The sequence below is a fragment of the Lytechinus pictus genome, chromosome 14, assembly GCF_037042905.1.
Source record: "Lytechinus pictus isolate F3 Inbred chromosome 14, Lp3.0, whole genome shotgun sequence".
Classification (NCBI taxonomy): domain Eukaryota; kingdom Metazoa; phylum Echinodermata; class Echinoidea; order Temnopleuroida; family Toxopneustidae; genus Lytechinus; species Lytechinus pictus.
Window position 1 is genome coordinate 28,704,227 of NC_087258.1, and position 20,916 is coordinate 28,725,142.

The window sequence follows — 20,916 nt, forward strand, 5'->3', positions numbered from 1 at the left end:
TAGCTTTAACTTTATAGAATGATTAGCTCCAGTTATCTTGATTTTTCTTTATGAGAACAGACATGAATTTCTCAGAACCAGAACATTGTCGGTGTAGGTCAAGAGCCCATCTCGTTCCATTAGAGTATCAACTTCATTAAATACATGTGCAAGGTGAACCAATATGTTTTTTTTCCTATGTATTTTAGGTACATTCCAAATCCTTTGCTACTGAATAACAAGAAGTTTGATGTTCGTGCGTACATGCTGATTGCCTGTACCAATCCATTTATAGTCCTCTTTCATAATGGATATCTTCGTTTGTCATGTGAAGACTATGATCCTGAGAGCACAGATATCACCACACATCTTACTAACCAGGTCAGCTCATAAGCTAAGCTATTTTAATTATATGTTTTTATGTCAGAATAGGATGGATTTTTTAATGAAAATTTATTATCTCCCTATTTCTTAATTCCAGGTTAGCGAAAACTATATTTCCACCCAAGCAAAACCTATCCCTACCAGTTTATCCCTACCCTAAACCAATCCCTACCAGTTCATCCCTACTCTAAACCAATCCCTACCAGTTCATCCCTACCCTAACCCTATCCCTATCAGTTCATCCCTACCCTAAACCAATCCCTACCAGTTCATCCCTACCCTAAACCTATTCCTATCAGTTCATCCCTACCCTAAACCTACCCCTATCAGTTCATCCCTACCCTAAACCAATCCCTACCAGTTCATCCCTACTCTAAACCAATCCCTATCAGTTCATCCCTACCCTAAACCTATCCATATCAGTTCACCCATACCCTAAACCTATCCATATCAGTTCATCCCTACCCTAAACGTGTCCCTATCAGTTCATCCCAACCCTAAACCTTTTCGTATCAGTTCACCCATACCCTAAACCTATCTCTATCAGTTCACCCATACCCTAAACCTATCCCTATTGTTTCATCCTTACCCCAATCCTAAGGATTGTGTTGCAAACTGAAGACTTCAAGAACACACTTGTGGAAACTTCGAGTTTGGGTGGTCTTTTTCAGCACCAACACTTGTCCAAGAAAGATACATGGTGTACCGTAAAACCTACTCACTATTTTGAAGGTTTAATTTCCCCCCCAAAAAATGGATGTTCAGATTTAGGGATTTAGGGACATTTGGCTTTCTATACCAGGCCTCTAATGTCATCAGTTTTAGGGACAGGCAATTTTGGGTCTAGGAAGCACTCTCAATAAATTTTAAGGGCAGCAAGGCAAGTAAGGGGGGCACCAAGTCAAAACCAAACAAATATGAAAGGGCCCTAAGTAAGCTTTTTCTGTATTGGATTTTTCAGTACCGGTATTTGTATTACATTCAATACGGTTATACATGTACCAACAAATACCATCTCTTTTTCAGAGATAATTGTTTACAAGCTACGGAGGGGCACCAGCAGCGGATCTTTCTATTGCTTTACCTTTTTTCAAAAAACTTCCTGAAGTAAACACTTCCAAGTTCTTGGTTTTGGAAAAAAGATCACAACTAGGAGTGGAAATTATTTAAAAAATTTTAGACAGTTTCGCTTCTCACAGAATCTTTTCAAAATATTCACCACAATAAAATTTCTTTTCATGGTAATGACTGCTATGTAAACATGTCACGTTTCTGGATTGTTCTAGCGAGTAGACCTCTCTATCCGCGTCATGCACCAATCGACTTGCGCCAGATCTGGGCCCCGTAACTCAAAGGCATGTGATACATATTTGAAACAACAATTCTACAAATGTACATGAAAATGGTAACCAGATCTTTTAACAAAATTTGCATAGAAAAGCATTTGATTGACTAATGCAAGTTTACAATAATCCCTTGTGTTGCGATGCCTGACCTTGCTTTCTGCAAGCTTTAGCACTAGCTACGCTTGCAAAATCACTGTTCTTATAGATCAAACATCTCCATCTCTCAATCATATCGCAACTTGCAAATTGCATTATCTCTTGATCTCCCTTTCATAATTATGTTGGTCCCCCGAAGAAAAAAAAATATATATACTTTTTTGCTACACAGGAGTTACTTACCATCATATTATAAAAAATTGTTGGGTTTTTTTCTTTCTGTATTGATTGTCGCTATATGATGGGGTGTCCAAACTTCGTGGACTTTAAAAAAATATTCATCAGGCTTAAATTTGTTCACAAAATATTCATAAAATATACAAAACCAATTCAAGAAATAGTTACCACATTGACGGCAAGATCCTAAACTATAAAATCATGGACGAAAATGTGAAGTAGGTCAAGGGGTTTCGCCGATATCGCGATCTCAAAATTCCTTACCGATCGGCAAATGCGCGCTGTGCTGGAAAACCGATCTGAAAAAGTGTGACCTAACTTCGCGGACCAAAGTTTTTGTGGAGATTTAAACAAATACTCAAGCTCAAAAAGTGACATATTTATATCAGATTGACGGCAAAATGCTATAGAATCGGTTAGTACCACATTTAACTCACATTTTTGATGATTTCTGCTTGCAAAATGGTGATATCATAATGCTTGTTGAGATTTTCAGATTTCTTCAAAACAGGCGCTAATGGTTACAAATTTGCCGATCTTTTGTCAATATTTTCATGAATACTGAATTCATCCTAAAGAAACTTACACCAGAGGGTAAATTTAGGTCGCTTTTCATTTTGATGATGTCAGATTTTAAGGATATCGGCTAGTTTTTGAGATAATGACCGTCCGCGAAGTATGGACACACGCGAAGTTTGGACTCACTGCCATACATGTATGATGATTCAAGCATGAATTCACTTGGCATGACCAGGCCAAAAACAGCAATTATGTACATGTATTTTGGAAGCACTCCCACATTGGCCACAATTCCTTGTTTATTTTTCTCTCAATACATCACTTAAAAGGATTGGCAGTTAGTATTACTCCTTATTTTCGTAATAATGGCAAAATAATGTACCGGCAGTAATGCATTTGTGATAATTCAAATGAAATTATACTGATTATGAACATATACATGAACATGAATGATAATTAATGAATAGAATGAAGGAATTAGATTGGAATATTTTTTCTGCAACATTCACTCTTTCAATCTAGCCCCAATATTCTCTCTCTATATGTTATATTTGTCTCTTTCACTCTCTACCTCTCTTGATCAACTTTAAATCTTACCTCCATTGCACTCTCTCCATTCTCAAAACCCTCCCTTTTTTATTATATGCCCGTCCTAGACGGGACGTATTATGGTATCACGCTCGGTGTCCGTCTGTCTGTCCGTCCGTTAACTTTCCCTTGTAAACGAAATAACTTCAGTTTGACTTAACCTAGGCTCATATAATTTGATGTGCATGATACTAGCATGGATCCCAGGAAGCCTATTGATTTTGAGGTCAAAAGGTGAAAGGTCACAGTGACATGTTTTCATCTCACCCTTCTGTAGTCCTTGTAAACGCGATTACTTCAGTTTAACTTAATCTAGGCTCATATAATTTGGTGTGTATGATACTAGCATAGATCCCAGCAATTCTGTTGATTTTGAGGTCAGCAGGTCAGAGATGAAGTCGCCACCTTCCACTTTCTTGCTTGAACAATAACTCCATTTTCCACGTTACAGGCAGGCATATTATGTGCTCGCCTTAGCGACACTTGTTCATTGTGTAAAACATGGTCTCATCTACACACCTTTCATTCAAAGAGTTCAAAAGGGGTCGATGATCCAAATTCATGCAATAAAATTCCAGTTGTGGATTGCACAATGGAAGCCAATACCACTTGCGTGTGCCGATCTAGCTTCACCTGCGAGCTCCAGGAGTGGGGGAGGGGAGCCTTGCCATACTCGCATAGTGTAATTGATATAAGTCAAAAAATGTAAAACTACCCCCCCCCCCGCCTGCTCCGCTCCGCTCCCTCGTAAAAAAAGTTCACATGGCAGCATATTTGCAAAATTTGTTATATAACAATAACAGACATTATATTTTTAGATTTTACTCTCTGAATTTATTAACATGAATTATACTACAGTAACTTCCTTCAGAAAATAGATAACTGTACAAAGGTTGTCAAATATTTCATTAGACATTAATTGGTTCATTTATTTGATTAATTGATTGCATGGCTGACTGATTGATGTATGTATTGATTGATCTATTGATTGATTGATTTATTCATTGATCTATCCATTGATTTAATTATTGATTGATCTATCAATTAATGTATTTATTGATTCAATTGATTTATTCATTGATTGATCTATCAATTAATTTATTCATTGATTGATCTATCAATTGATGTATTTATTGATTCAATTGACTTATTCATTCATTGATCTATCAATTGATGTATTTTTGATTGATCTATCAATTAATTTATTCATTGATTGATCTATCAATTGATGTATTTTTGATTGATCTATCAATTGATGTATTTATTGATTGGTCTATCAATTGATTTATTCATTGATTGATCTATCAATTGATGTATTTATTGATTGGTCTATCAATTGATTTATTCATTGATTGATCTATCGATTGATGTATTCATTGATTGATCTATCAATTGATTTATTCATTGATTGATCTATCGATTGATGTATTCATTGATTGATCTATCAATTGATTCATTCATTGATTGATCTATCGATTGATGTATTCATTGATTGATCTATCGATTGATGTATTCATTGATTGGTCTATCAATTGATGTATTCATTGATTGATCTATCGATTGATGTATTCATTGATTGATCTATCAATTGATTTATTCATTGATTGATCTATCGATTGATGTATTCATTGATTGATCTATCGATTGATGTATTCATTGATTGATCTAACGATTGATTTATTTCTTAATTGATATATTGATTGATGTATTCATTGATTGATCTAACGATTGATGTTTTTATTGATTGATCTATTGATTGATCTAACAATTGATTTATTCATTTATTGATCTATTGGTTGATAAATTTATTTATTTGAATGAATTGATTTCCCTGACAGTTCCAGCAGAGGAAGAATCCTAACTATCAAGATATAAAAGAAGATACTGTATGGAGTATGAATGCATTTAATGATCATGTCAATCAACATCTGTCAGAAGATAAAGGTCTTCCTAAGGATTGGGTTCTAGGATTCTTTCAGGTAAAAACACACACAAAAGTAATCAAATAAGATCTTATTATTCAGTATGAATATCACCCAAATGATTTTATGTCAGGTAATTTCTAAATTCTAACCCAAATACAGTATTCAGTTCTTAAACCTGAATATTTGCTACATAAAATTTGACGATGGAATTCATATTATCAGTATGTATCAATTTTTTTTTTGTATACCAGGTCACCAAAATTAGAAGAGCAGGTATCAAATACCAAATCTGGAAATACCCCATGCTTTGTTAGCAATGAAGATTAAATATACTACATGTATTTTGACTGATAATTCCCTTTCCAGAATTAAAGTAACAGGCCTGTGTTCAGCTCTTGACTTACTTGAAACTAATTTTTGTTAAGTCTTTTAACGTTTCTGGAAACAGGTAAATTTATGGAAGTTTTGACTAGTGAGTAATGACATGTTTGGTGATTCTTTTTTTTTTCATTCAGAAACGTATGTGTCAGATCATGAGTCAGTGCTTCCTTGCCTCAAAGAATAAACTTGATACATCACTGGGATATTTTGATCTTCTAGGATTTGACTTTCTCCTTGATGTTGATATGAAGGTAGGTCTCTCTTTGTATTCTTTTTCTTGGCGTAGGTCTATCTCTCTATTCTTTCTATTTGAGATTTTTAGATACACATGTACCATGCTTTGAGGAAGTATAGCAGGAATTTTTTGTTCATCCGAGGTTGGACGGGCAGTTAGGAAAATAGTGATATTGCCAGTACAACCGAGGATGAATAATTCCCTCTAACCTTTCAAAATTAAGGCTTGGTACATCTGTCCATCTCTAATATGAACCAAAAGATAGATAGCGCACTTGCGCTTGCATTTCCTGAAGCCAACATGCTCAGCAGTACCCGCTTAGTGCCTGCACCGTCGGAGCGTCAGAGATTGCATGATCTGTGACATCAATGATGGAATAGTGCACTATTCCATCATATTATACAAATAGCGAATAGGCATGAGTGCGATGGTGCGAGATTTCGCATGAGGTGAAAGAAAGATGCTCTATTCAACGAGGCGTTAGCTGAGTTGAATAGAGCCTCTCTTTCTTTCACCGAATGCGAAATCTTGCACCATTGCACGAATAAGAATATTCGCTATTTGTGTTGTACAACGCCTTGGAAGTCAGTGAAAATGTGAAAATATTATATTTTCTTTTCTTACATTAAATTAAAATGATAGAAATTTTACTGCAGACAATTAACACAAATTGGCTAGCGTTGCGCACTTGAAGCAGCCAACATCACACATTTAATCAGTAGGGGAAGGCGGGGTAAGTTGTGACACTTTTTGCATTTTGCATGTTAGAATTGATATGACTAATAATATTGTAGAAATAAGTACCTTGCCTTTAAATTTGATTCTTGGGAAATATTTGTAACCTATATATAACTTTGTACCCCCACACTGAAATTCATTGTGACCTTTGAAAAACCGATGTCAAATGGCTCAACTTGCCCTATCTGTGGGGTAAGTTGTGCCACCTTGTGGGGTAAGTTGAGCCACAAAAACTATGTACAAAATGTATGCGGGAAGAACCAGCATGTCAATTTTTTATTTCAAGTCTTTTCACTTGCTTATTCTCTATAAATACTAACATCCTCTAAAAGTAAAAGAACTGTCATGTGAATTTGCACCTTTCTGCCTGCATATCAATGGCTTTTCAAGGTTTGTTTCTTTTTTTATTATACATTATCATACGAATTACCATGGCTCAACTTGCCCCATGTTGGCTGGCTCAAAGTACCCCAGTCCGAACTTAATGTGATATTTTCACATCCACATATTTCTTATGCACACGTCATATAAAAGACTATGACAAGAATGAAGATCCATTCCTGGACTAACAATATTGTTCTTATTTCTTTATTGTATTTAAAGAGGTATGTGGGTAAAAAGCACTGATCTTTTTTGGCTGAAATTTGTATTTTTCCCTCCAAAAAAGTACTTTTTGTTTCCAAGTCGAAAACAATGTGGTGGGGTAAAGGGTTATGTAATGGGTCATCAATACATGACACCACCACAATGTCTGACTCATTCATTCAACTTGCCCCTATGCTCAACTTCCCCCACCTTCCCCTACGCGTTTACCGGCAATTGTGACGTCACAAAAGATAAATTTATGAGATCTAAGCTAGACTAAACATAATTAGGTCTATAGAGTAGGGGATCTAGGCCTTGATTCTAAACAAGATCTAGGCCTAATAGATCTATAGTTCTAACGTAAGATGTAGATCTATCGTTTAAAGTTAATGCCGAGTGATATGATAATCAACTTACCGTTGATGGAACTGTGCAAGTGTCCACAACACAACAGAAACAGCTGACTTGAACTGCAATCAAACATGGATTTTGGGTCCAACATGAAATCCTCACAGCTTCCAAACAGGGATTTTGGGTCCAACATGAAAACCTCACAGCTTCCAAACACGGATTTTGGGTCCAACATGAAATCCTCACAGCTTCCAAACACGGATTTTGGGTCCAACATGAAATCCTCACAGCTTCCAAACACGGATTTTGGGTCCAACATGAAATCCTCACAGCTTCCAAACACGGATTTTGGGTCCAACATGAAATCCACACAGCTTAGTTCCAAACACTGATTTTAGGTCCAATATTAAATCCAAACAGTAAACTAGTTCCAATTAAACATGGATACAAACAGTTCCAAACAGTCTAAAAAATCCAACTCCAACTTTTAACATATGTACAAAAATTTTCAAGCTGAAAATGTTAATTTTCTGAGTTCACGTACCATACGGTACACTGTCACATAACGTAAGACTACAGCAAGCCTCTTATCTAAATTTTGAGTTGAGCGATAGGGCTAGGCCTAGATCTAGAAATGTTCAAATGTCTAACAAAGGGTTGAGGTCAGTCTATTTGTTGTAGAAAGTAACAGGCCCGTGAAAATGAAAATGTTGCACGGTATTCGATGATGATGTATTTTGGTGGATATTCAAATTATCCTGAAATATCAATTGTTCTTGGGAATGAGACAGGATGGATTCCTCAATTCCAGCAATCTCAAGATTCTCAGCATCGAGGGTTGCACTTGCAGGTCTGTTTGTGATTGCAGATTGATAGGAGTTCCATTTCTACTTTGTGTCTGACTGGAGACAAGACCAGATCCCGGACCAGTGGGACAAGTTGAAGTGTGTGGTACAGGTCTAGATTTGGATCTAGTGTTAGAAAGGCCTACGTTAGATCTGTTGCTTGGAGTTAGGCGTGGTCCTACTCCGAGTCCTAATTTCTCTTCTTGCATTGATGATGCGATTTAGGCACTCATTTCTCTCTTCTTGCTTGTTTTTACATAGTTTTTTAGAGAGGACTCTGATCAATTACTTCCATGATATCTCGGGAAGCAATGCCTGTTTGATCAAGAATGGTCACTGTAGTCGCCCGCAGGCTATGGTTGGTGTAGTGAGCTGTGCACCCAGCACTCTTTGCGATGTTTTACATTTTGTTTCCTAAGCTGTTTTGTCAGAGAGGTGCTATGTCATACCAGAGTCAATTTTCTTGGGTCTTGGACTTTAGCGTTTGCCAGAAGTTTGTCAATTCGGGATTCAGCAAAGTTAGATATTTCATCAATGAGAATACTGGACATCTTTCAGATCCTTGCACCTCATACATTCGTCCACCAAACTTTTCATCTGTATTTTCGTCTTGATTTTGTTAGCGTGTTGCGATGCTCAAAATATCGAACTCCATCTTCGTCAGTTTGCAAGACATAATCATCAAATTTCATGAGATGAAGATTTTCACGACCTCTTTGTCCGAAATATGTCATGACATCAAGAAACACTTTGTTTTGTAGTCCAAGTGGTGTGTTTATGTCCTCTGCATGTGATTGAGCTAATTTTTGCCATGTCAGTATCAGATATGGCAGTTTTGTGTTGAATATATCCTTTGCCCTAATTAATCAGCTTTATCATCATGCCCTTGTAGATTATCTGACTTTCTGGGAAATTCGCTGCATCTGAAATATCCACACCTCTCACAGATTTGAAATGACGACAAACGGCAAATCTAATTGTCTTTTTGGCATAAAATGTGGCATCTTCCTTCCTCAGACCGGCATAGAAGCGACAAAGAAACCTGTCTAATTCATCCTTGGATAGTTTTCCACTTCCTCGAGCAAGGTAGTAGCACATTTGGCAAATTCTTCCAGTCGACATTTTGCAAACTTGATACCTCGTTTTGTGTTTTTTGCATCCACATCAGAGAAAAGCTACTCCAATTCTAGATCGGTTTTGCAGATGTAGGTGTTGCCATGGTAATCCCATTGTAAAATCCAAAGGTTAGATATTATCTAGACCTAGGCCTAGCCCTGTTGTCCGCAACGAGCTACTACTGTGATTGAGATCGTAAAAAGCTAGTTGCTAGTAGCAATGTGCATGCTCAATGGCATACCTAATTTTTGTCATTACGTAGCACGAGTTTTCGCGCATTTTGATTTTTGATAGATTTGATAGCATTTATTCCATTCATCATAAAAACAAATACAAGGCACATACAAAGTTTACATAAATTACATGGGAAAATTGCAAATATTACAATGATAAAATCTGGGAAACAGTTGAATAAAGTACATGATTTATAAATGAATGAGGAGGTAACTAGAAAGGGAAAGCCTTATTAACGCTGCCACCTTTACAAAATCTGGAAACTGAATATATATATATGATATTGTAAAATACATGATGTAATAAATACTGAATACCAGACAAACATTGAACATAAAAGGGGAAAATATAAAAAAAAAACACCTGATCGTACATTATTTGAATATTTACTGAGAAGTTGGGTTTTATATCTCCTTTTAAAAACATTTAATGATGGACTAGATTTAACACAAAATGGTAACTTGTTCCAGATAACGGGTCCTTTGTAAAAAATACAATTCTTTGCTAAAGAGGTGCGTATTTTGGGTATGTGGAAGTCTGCAGATCCTCGCGTATGATAAGAATGAAAATCTGCATTGTAACAAAATATTTCTGAGATATTGTTTGGAATATAGCTTTTGTAACATAAATACATAAAAATTGCAATTTCATAATCAGAGAAATCATAAACATTCAGCAAATTTAACTGACTAAACAGCGGCTTGGTATGGGCAAGAAAATTGGCATGTGTAATGATTCTCACTGCTCTTTTTTGTAGCCGGTATAAACGTTGCATTGAGTATGAAGTACAAGAACTCCAGGCAATGTTACAATATCGAAAATATGGTGAAATAATGGAATTATAAATCATTTTGAGATTCTTTTTTGGAAAAAACTTTAACTTGTTTAGGATACCTATACTTTTTGAAATTTTCATGCAGATGACATCAATGTGTTCATTAAATGATAACCTACTATCAATAGTCACACCCAGAAATTCTAAAGAAGTACATCTATTAATAATGTTATCATTCATAGAAACAACTATATTATTATAATCAATTACCTTGTTAGAAAAAAATCATGTAATGAGTTTTATTAGTGTTTAAAACCAATCTATTGGACATCAGCCATGAATTTATTTTATTGATTTCGTTATTAAAATTGAGAATCAGATTTGCGATATTATAATCACTCAAGAACACACTGGTGTCATCTGCAAATAGTATATATTGAAGAATGCGAGATGAATTACAAATGTCATTCATATAAATTAAAAACAAAAGCAGGGCCAAGTATGGATCCCTGGGGTACTCCACATCCAATGACCTGTAAATCAGACTTGTGATTGTTAACTAAGACATATTGCATACGATTTGACAAATGACTTTTAAAAAGATCTAAAAGAACACCTCGTATACCATAATTATTTAATTTATATAAAAGAATTGAATGATCTAAAGTATCATAAGCTTTGCTTAAATCAAGAAATAATCCAATAAGTATTTTCTTGTTATCTAGTGACTTACAAACTTTACAAACAAAATCAACTAAAGCAGAAGATGTGGAGTACCCAGGACGAAAACCGTATTGACTATTAGATAAAATATATAGTATTGACTATATAGTCTTATGTTTTTTTCCCGTCACACCTACCGGATTACCATATCAGTTACACCATATGTGTATATATTTATATATTTTTTCATATACATTTCTTTTTTGGATATATTTATATACATATCACTTATAGATACATATTTACACTTACCTTCTTCTCTTAGTTTGTTTAATGCTTTATCATATATACTTATATGTCTTTTGCACATTATCAGTTGTTCCCCATTCTTTTTCTTCTTTTTTTCCCCCACTCTTATGCACCAGTTTATTAAGCCTTTCTTTGTAACCTGTTTGACCCACCTCTCACTAATTCTCTAGTTATTCATCCCTCTATCACTGTTTTGTTCCAGATCCTGTTTGATGTTGCCTGCCTCATTATCTTAATCCCTCTTGGCCTTACTTACACTAACTTTCCTTTGTGTCTGCCTACTCCTTTTCTTTCATCCCCTTCACTAACCTGATTGGTCTTCTCTACTCACTAATGCCCCTTTTGTCTCCTTGTTTCTAGTGTTGCTGTAGCTTGTTTGTGGTCTATATTATGGTTGTTCCACTTTATATGTTTGTCATTTTGCCTCCGACGAAGATTCTGCTAGGATCGAAAGCTTAGGCCCCTTTTTGACTTTATATAAAATATTGTATTGAACAAGGAATTTAAACAATCGATTATAAATACACTTTTCAAATATTTTGGAAAATACAGGTAACACAGAAATTGGTCGATAATTATTAGAACTTGCATGAGAACCGCCTTTTAATAAGGGTATAACTTTGGCAATTTTTAAGTTATCAGGAAAAATTCCTGTCAACATCGAACAATTGAAAATATCGCTTAACGGAAAACAAATAATATGAATAACTCTTTTAACAATAGAAATATCAATATCATCAAAGCCAGTACTTGATCGATTTTTAAGATTACAAACAATATTGATTATTTCTTTTGGAGTAATGGGCAAAAAAAAGGCAGATTGGTCATTTCTATCTAAATATTGCACAAAATTACATGTGAAATCAGAAGTAATATTTTGCGTTAAAGAAAGTCCAATATTGATAAAATATTTGTTGAATTCATTAGCGATTTCATTATTTTCTTTAAATGATCGATCACCTACAATCAGTTCATCAATGAAGGTGTTTTTTGAAAAATTTCCCATGGATTTGTTAATTAATTTCCATGTTTTTTTCATATCAAATTGCACTTGTAAAAATTTGTTGTGATAATACTCATTTCGAATTTTTTTGATTTTATTATTACATTCATTTCTATATATTTTATAAGAATTATGATTTTTAGTAGTTGGAGATTTCATGTATTTTTTATATAAGCGATATTTCTTTTTGCACATTTTACGTAGATCGTCATTAAACCACAGTTTATCTTTTCTTGGCCTTATGGGTTTCTGAACATTTGGAAAACAAACATCATATATAGACTTGAATTTGTTTAGAAAATAATTATAAGTGGCATTAGGATCTCTATTATCAAATTGCCAGTATTCGTCTTTAAGTTTTTCTGTAAATGTTTTAATATTATTTTCACACATATCATGTTTTATGATTGGAATGTATTCATCATTATCGATTATAGTATTTTTAATGCAAAAAATTGGAAGGTGGTCGCTGATATCAGCAAATATAATACCACTATTAATAGTTTCTATGTTATTAGTGAATATATTATCAATTAATGTAGCTGAATTCATAGTAATACGAGTAGGATAGTGTATAACTGGAAAGAAGGAATTAACCATAAGCACATCAAGAAAATCACTAACTTTAGGGCAAGAATTGGCATTGAGTAAGTTTATATTAAAGTCTCCAGCGAGGTAGACAAATTTATTTTCTTTATTAATTATATCAATAACAGTATTAAAAGAGACAATGAAATTCTGGAAAGATGTATTCGGCGGTCTATAAACACTGCCAAAAATTATATTTTTCTTTTTTGTTTTTATTTCAATGAATACAGATTCCAATTCAGCAGTATTTATATCAAGATCGAATCTTTGAGAATAACTTAAATTATCTCGTATATAAATGCCTACCCCGCCTCCAGAATGGGTATTACGACAGTTACCAATAAATTTGTAGCCATTGATATTATACACTGGGTTATTAATTTTCATCCAAGTTTCTGTTGTTGCTATTGCACAAAGTTTATAATCGATCATATTTAAAAAGGTTTCAAGGTGCAGAATATTTATCTAGCTTAGTGACGTCACCTCCTAAAGTCTTGCAACGGTACATTTTGGACGTTACGTGTGCAACGGTACGAATGTTTGACGTTCAGCCTCTCATTTGCTCGCGTTCAACAAGCTAAGTAGGCGTTGTACAACACGGAATAGCTATTTTTAGTGGGCGTTTTGTTTCAACAGATTAGCCAAAATATGTTTGTTCACGTGATGCTATTTGAACCAAACACTCTACTACAGGATTTAATTCATGTAGAATATAAATTAAAGATTTGGTTCTGTTTACAGATCAAATAAAAACATTTTATTATGAGTAGAAACCAACCTTAATCTACTTTTTCAAATCTTCTCATCTGAAAGCAAAAACGGAAATCATATAACTATGATGTTGTAATCTATATTGGTATACTATGAATTTGACTTTGAGGGCAGCTGCCCATACGTATTTCTCATGTAAATGTCTTATGAATTCCAGAAATTTCAATTTTTATCTCGCCTCATGAAGTTCGGCAGAGACCTTGTAATCACTTTTCCTGTTGGTCTGTTAGTCCATTATGGTAGTGTGTTAGCCAGTTAGTCTGTTTGAAAATGTTAAAGTTTTTGTTAAACTTGCTCCCATTTCTTTATTTCTGCATCAATTATTTTCATACTTGGTACATATAATCCTAGGGTAATACCACATGTGAGCCTATGAAAATGATTGGGTCATCTAGGGGTCAAATGATATGAGGTTATGTTCATCCTTTTTTTAAGGTTTTATTCAATTTGCATTAATTTTTTTATTTCTGTATCAATTATGTTCACACTTATAATGATGATAATACATCACTTCTATAGCGCATAATAAACAGAAAGTTTTTCTACGCGCTTTACAATAGAGGAAACAAGAATACATATCATAATATACACAAATACATGTAAGTAGACCAATAAATTACTTAATTTTTTAACTTACAATCATTACCAATAGAATATTTACCAATACTATATTACACCTATGAATTGCGGAAAAGACACTTGATACTAATGATCCTTGGGTAATACACACATGTCTGTTGTTCAGGATGATAGGGTCAAAAGGTCAACTTGCTCCCATTTCTTTAATTCTACATCAATCATTTTTTTATTTCCGTATTAATTTTGTTTACACTTAATAATACAGATGATCATTGGGTAATACCACATGTGTGTCCATGAGGACGATGGTGTCAGAGGTCATCTAGGGGTCAAAAGGTCAACTTGCTCTCCTTTCTTTATTTCTACATCAATTATGTTCACACTTAGTACAAATGATGCTTGGGATTATACCACATGTGTATCCATGAAGATGAGGGGGTCAGAGGTCATCTAGGGGTCAAAAGGTCAACTTTCTCTCATTTCTTTATTTCTACATCAGTTGTGTTCACACTTGGTACAAATGAATTGGATATTACCATACATGTTTTTTTGAGAATGATAAGGTCAGAGGTCGTCTAGGGGTCAAAAGATCATATTGCCTATTTTGTTGATTGCAAAATCAGGCGAGACTCATGGTTGTGAACCATCTTGTTTTAATAGGTATTGCTCAAAATATTTTTTCTCATAGAGATGTTCACAAAATAATAAACCTAGTGATATTTTAAATGCGTAGATAAAATCCTTTACAATTGTTTGGAGAAAAATTCATTTTGTGTAATTTTTATGACATGACAGTAACTCAAGTGTAATATCACTATAAAGCCATTACAATTTTTTAAATGAATGTCTGCAAAACATTATTATTATTAGGTTTCCTTTTTTGTTTTTTTAATATTAAGACCAACTTTATTTCCCTGGCAAGGAATCCTTAAAAATCAATATTTTGCATTTGTTTATGATTGCTACAACTCCTGAAAGAAAAGGCTTCATTCTTGAGTCATTTAGATTTGAGATGAACTGTTCATATGGCAGAATTCACCTGTAAAAAGTAAAAATATTATTTTTCTATTGAGTTTTAGTGACATTATTGGACTTTTTTTTCCAGATTTGGTTATTAGAGATTAATGTTAATCCAGCTCTGCATACAAACTGTGAGGTTCTCAAGGAGCTACTACCACAAGTTGTTGAAGAAACACTAGGTAAGAAACTTCCCCTTCTCAGTTACAGGTGATCAAACATTTGCTCATGAAGCCCCACATGTATAAACAACTTCTAATCAAAACTTAAAACACATTTATTTGATATAAAGCATATTAGAATTTGTATATAAACTCAATAGAATTTATTCTTTATGGAATAGTTTCTGTGCTCTATACATCTATTGTCCTATTGCCTCACCCACCGGAGGTTACTTAGGGATCCAAATGATATCTGTCCGTCTGCCGCTCATCCTTCGTTCATCACAAATGTGAAAGTTTACTTGCAAGACCCTTATGAGGCTTAACTCGGGAACAAAACTTTGCACTAGGGGTACCATCATGTATTGGAGTTGCCGGAGGTCACATCAAGATCAAAGGTCATGTCATTTCAAATGCTAAAAGCTCATTTACTTGCAAGACTCTCATATGACTCAAGCAAAAAATATATGTATACATGTATCTTCGGGGTCTACTTTTTCCAACTTACTGCGTAAATCTGCAATATTTGATAAGCTTTAACATTGCAGTGAATGGGGGATTTTCAAGGGCTCTTTTGAGTGTTTCGGTAGCGAAATCGCCCCATGCCCCATGTAATTTTCTTCCCCTTGATTCTTGTTCGTTAAGGTGACTTCAAAGTTCACATGGTGGGGTCAAAGTTCAGATCAACCTTTAAAGAGTACCTGCATGGCTCTCATATGACATAAGTTTGCAACCCTCACTCACTTTTCAAATAAACTTGGTTTGTAGATGAACTTAGGGGGACCGTGTGTAATGCTGCCCTGCCATTAGAGGTAACATTGACTTGTGATACACCCAAGTCAGAAGTGGACGGAAGCTGGCAATGGAGGGGGGTCCACTTATGTGAAACACCCCCCCCCCCCCCTTTTTGTCTTGCATGAACAAAGTTCGGCAGAGACCTTTTGATCACTTTTCCTGTTGGTCTGATGATGATGGTTTCTTGTATAGCACCAGTATCCATCTCAGCTTGGCGCTCATGGTGCTTGCTCAAAAATAGGAAATATCTCACAAATTTCACTGTCTTCAAACAGTTCAAGTAATGTCTTAGTAATGTTCAAGTAATGTCCTAGTAATGCTACAATCGAGTTATTCTTGCAATAATGTTGGAGTGGGGAACAGAAAAGTCTTCAGGTAAGACTCAAAAGTTGATTGGGTCTCTGCTCTCCTGATAAGTTGGGGAAGGCTATTCCACAGCTTTGGTCCAGAGATATAGAAGGCTCTGTCACCCCAGGTTGTGCGGCTGAGAGATTCTGTCAGCAATGCTTTATCTGCTGATCTGAGACTGCGTGTTGGTCTATGCTGATGTAAGAGCTCTGATATGTAGGGTGAGATTTATCGTTGAGCGCTTTGAATACAAGGATCCCAAGTTTACATGTATAGGCAATTCTCTGGTTGATAGGAAGCCAATGTAGGCCATGCAGAATTGGAGTAATGTGGACTCTCTTTCTTTGAAGGGACACAAGATGTGTGGCCATGTTCTGCAGACGCTGAAGTCTATGCAGTTGATGTTGAGTCAATCCAGTCAAAATCGAGTTGCAAATGTCCAGTTAGGTTGTTACAAAGGCATGAACAAAGAGTTAAGCAACTTTCTTAGTTACATGCTTGAGGATCCTTCCAAGATTACGGATAGAGATACAGGCAGCCTTGGAAGTGCAATGTGACATGCTGCTCCATTGTAAGTGGAGAATCAAACACCACTGCAAGGTCTGTTACAAAATTTTAAAGTTTTTGTTCAATTGCTTTCTTTTCTTTATTCTTGCATTTATTATGTTCATGCGTGGTATGTATGATCCTTGGGTAATACCACATGTAGCTCATGAGAATGATTGGGTCAAAGATCATCAAAGGGTCAAAAGGTCAAATGATATGAGGTCATTGCTCATCCTTTTTAAAAGTTTAAAAGGGGAGAGGCATGATCACGCTTCTTGGCAAGGAATACCAATTTGGCTGCACAATTCTGAGCTCGTTGAAGTCGCTGGATGTTAGCCGAAGATGTAGCAAGGAGTTTGCATAGTCAATTCTTGACGTGATCAAAGCTCTCACAGCATGCTCGCAGGTAGCCTGGCTTAGGAAAGGCCTTATAGGAGCTATATTTGAGAGATGAAAATGCAGCGAACTGGAAAGGGATAAAACGTGGCGATTCATCTTCAGGGAGGAGTCAATCACAACACCCAGGCTTCTGACTGAAGAGGAAGGTTGAACTACAGTTTCACCAATGACGAGACTAACATCGGACACAAGATGGAGATAGCGGGGGTTGGCAACAACCAGGAACTCTGTTTTTTCACAGTTCAGTTTCAACATGTTGCTCTGCATCCACCGCTGCAGGTCTCTAACACACACACATAATGTGGTGAGAGCTAGCTCGACTGCACGTCTGTCCTTCGGGTCTGCGAAGATATACAGCTGCACGTCGTCTGCATAGATATGATAATGAATACCTTCATGTTGTTCGATGATGCCTGACTTGGGCTGAGTATACAAACTAAAAAGCTGCGGACCGACCACCGATCCCTGCGGAACACCGAAATTCAAAGGAACTGATTCTGAGAGCTTGTTCGCAACCTTCAGCCTGAAACTCCGTTCCTTCAGGTATGAATCGAACCAGGTATTCACATTCCCAGTGAAGCCGAATTGACTAGTGAGACGATTCAGAAGAATGTCATGATCGACGGAGTCGAATGCAGCAGAGAGGTCTAGGAAGACAACAAATGTTAGAAGTCTGTTGTCTATCGCTCGAAGAACGTCATTTTGAACAATTAAGAGAGCAGTCTCTGTGCTATGGTCATGTCGGTAGGCTGACTGATTCTTAACATGCAGATCATTTGTATCAAGATAGTCCAAGATTTGGGACAAAGCAGCCCTCTCAATGATTTTGGAAAGAAATGGAACATTGGAGACAGGTCTGTAGGTTTTCAAGTTATCACGATCGAGGTTAGATTTTTTGATAAGTGGAGTAACCAATGCTTCCCTCAGTGCTACAGGAAAGAGACCGCTGTTTAAAGATGTGTTGATGATTGACACAATATATGGAAGTAGTGTGTTAATGTTCTCCTTCAAGAGCCATGTCGGCAATGGATCCAGCGAACACGATTTATTAGGTGCGGAACGATTGAACTTGTACACTCTCTGCAGTGACATCATCAAAATCTTTTAGCTGAGACGCTGCTCCATCTTCATGTGACGCACTGGCACAGACTTGAGATGCCGCATTCTCTGCATGAATATCTGATCTAATTCTCTCTACTTTCTGAATGAAGAAGGAGGCAAATCTGTCAGGTAATGATGTAGCTGAGGTATCCGCAGGAAGAATGGTCGGCGATCTGTTCAGCAGCGTATTGAGAACACGGAACACATTCTTGACATCCGCACTACATAGCTGGTCTGCGTAGTACCGTGACTTCTGTCTATGTATGAGGTTGCAGACGTCATGAACTGCAGATGAGTACAGCTGGCGGCTCTTGGGTGTTCGCAGCTTTCTCCAACGTCTTTCCATTTTTCGCCGTGTTCGTCTTGCTTGATGGACTTCATCTGTATACCAAGGAGGATGGGGGAGAAAACAATGGACATGCTTGCTGGCAGGACAGTGTTGGTTGAGGACATCCAGAATTGTTCTCTTATAGAACTCCACCTGGTATTAAAACATCACTTTCAAAAGGGAAATCACGAAATGCCTCCCTTAAACTGATATGAAAGGAATCCTTGTCCAGGTCACGAAAGTTACGTCTCATTGATGTTGATGCACACCGCTGCTGTTTAGCTACGTCGATGACACAACTTAGAACGTAGTGATCGGAGTACAGTTTATTCAGCACTTCACATTTGGCCACAAGAGGGTCATCCATCCTGGAAATTACCAGATCAAGGACGTGGCCATGTTTGTGTGTTGGTGTGGTGATGTGCTGCTGCAGATCAGCTTGAGCAATGATCTCCAGAAAACATGATATATCTTGCTTAGAAGGAGTGTCTACATGCATGTTGAAATTGCTAAGAATGAGGAGCTTCCATGTGTGTGTAGTCATCTCACAAACCAGTTCCTCGAACTCCAGAAGAAAATCCTGTGTTTTGAACCCATTCTTTGCTGAGGGAGGTCTGTAGATGACAACATATATGTAGCATACAGAACTTGAGGGATCAAGTATAGCAGCAAGTTCAAATGTGTCATGAGAGGTCGAAATGTTGACAGAGGACAATTTCAATCCAGTCTTGTAAATTACTGCAAGCCAACCATGGGCATCATCTCGACCCAGGTGAGGCGAATGGGTACCCGGCAGGAGTAATTCCTTGCATGCACTGAGCGCCGGTGATGGTAGCTCGAGCTAAAGCCAGGGTAATAATAGCAGCGCTTTGTATCCTCTGGCAAAAAGCGCTTTATAAATCCAACTATTATTATTTCCACCTCTTGCCACGTTCAAGAGTGCATAACCAGCAGGTGTGCACTCTCCGATGACAACTGGATCATCACTGCGTAACCAGGGTTCGGTTAGGAACATAATGTCAACATTACTATCCAGAATATGATCATACAGGAGGGTAGCTTTATTCCTCACAGAACTGCAATTCCATAATTGAACATTCAGTTTACTATCATGGTCTTGTTTTTGAGGTACTTTCACTAGATTGTTAAGGTTCCTGTTTCTGTCATTTTGTACCTCATATCGGCCTGGCCGATTGTCAACATAGACTTTAGGACATAGGCAAACTTTAATCTCTCTTTGTTTCCGCCTTCCTCCGCTTTTACCTCGATGACTCCTGTGTCTCTTTTGCCCTGTCGAAAGATTGGACTTCAGGAGAGGAGTTGTCGGTGAATGTAAGAGAAGGTCAACATCTCTGCGGTGTGGGTTTAGATGCAGAAGAATGTCTCTATCATAGACAAGCTGTGTACCTACATGTACACCATGTTGTGTAGCTAATACCTTGGTCACATTTGCTCTACGGCGGCCGTACGGCGAGTCAAAAACAGCCGTTTATTAATCTTAATTCAAACCCCCTATATGCAGCTGGTACAAAAAATGTTAAAACGGCTGTTTTCAACTCGCCGTACGGCCGCCGTAGAGCAAATGTGACCAAGGTATAAGTCATACATGTTAGACCTCAAGTCCAATTCAAAAGGTAGCAATATAGCCAACACAAAGAGAACAATGCAGATGACAAAGGTACTCTCCATTGTTATAACAGAGTATAATAGGGCATTCTAAGAGATGGGTCCATTGTTTGCGTGGCTGGCCGAACATGAAAGAGTTTGATTGTAAATTGACTGGCTGTAATGTCAATCCAGTATGGCTGCTGTGAGACTCAGATTTAGCTGGCCCCCCAAAATGATATCCTTACTACACTCGCACCAGGCACCAAGAATGTCCAGAAATTGTCCAGGAGGTTCCTGAAGTTAAATCTAAACATATATGCTACCGAAAACAGTCGTTATGAAGTAAATAAAATTGAACAAATATCA

The 20,916-nt window shown here is 36.6% G+C and overlaps 1 protein-coding gene across 1 annotated transcript in view; it reads left to right on the forward strand.

Annotated features, from left to right (window-relative positions):
- The window catches only part of LOC129276816 (probable tubulin polyglutamylase TTLL2), a 68,800-nt gene that overhangs the window by 37,268 nt on the left and 10,616 nt on the right, over positions 1-20,916 (forward strand). Inside the window, exons 9-12 of the mRNA XM_064109799.1 lie at positions 189-360; positions 4,988-5,128; positions 5,590-5,706; positions 15,353-15,446. Coding sequence (XP_063965869.1) covers positions 189-360; positions 4,988-5,128; positions 5,590-5,706; positions 15,353-15,446 — 524 coding nt within the window. The remainder of the gene's footprint in view (positions 1-188; positions 361-4,987; positions 5,129-5,589; positions 5,707-15,352; positions 15,447-20,916) is intronic.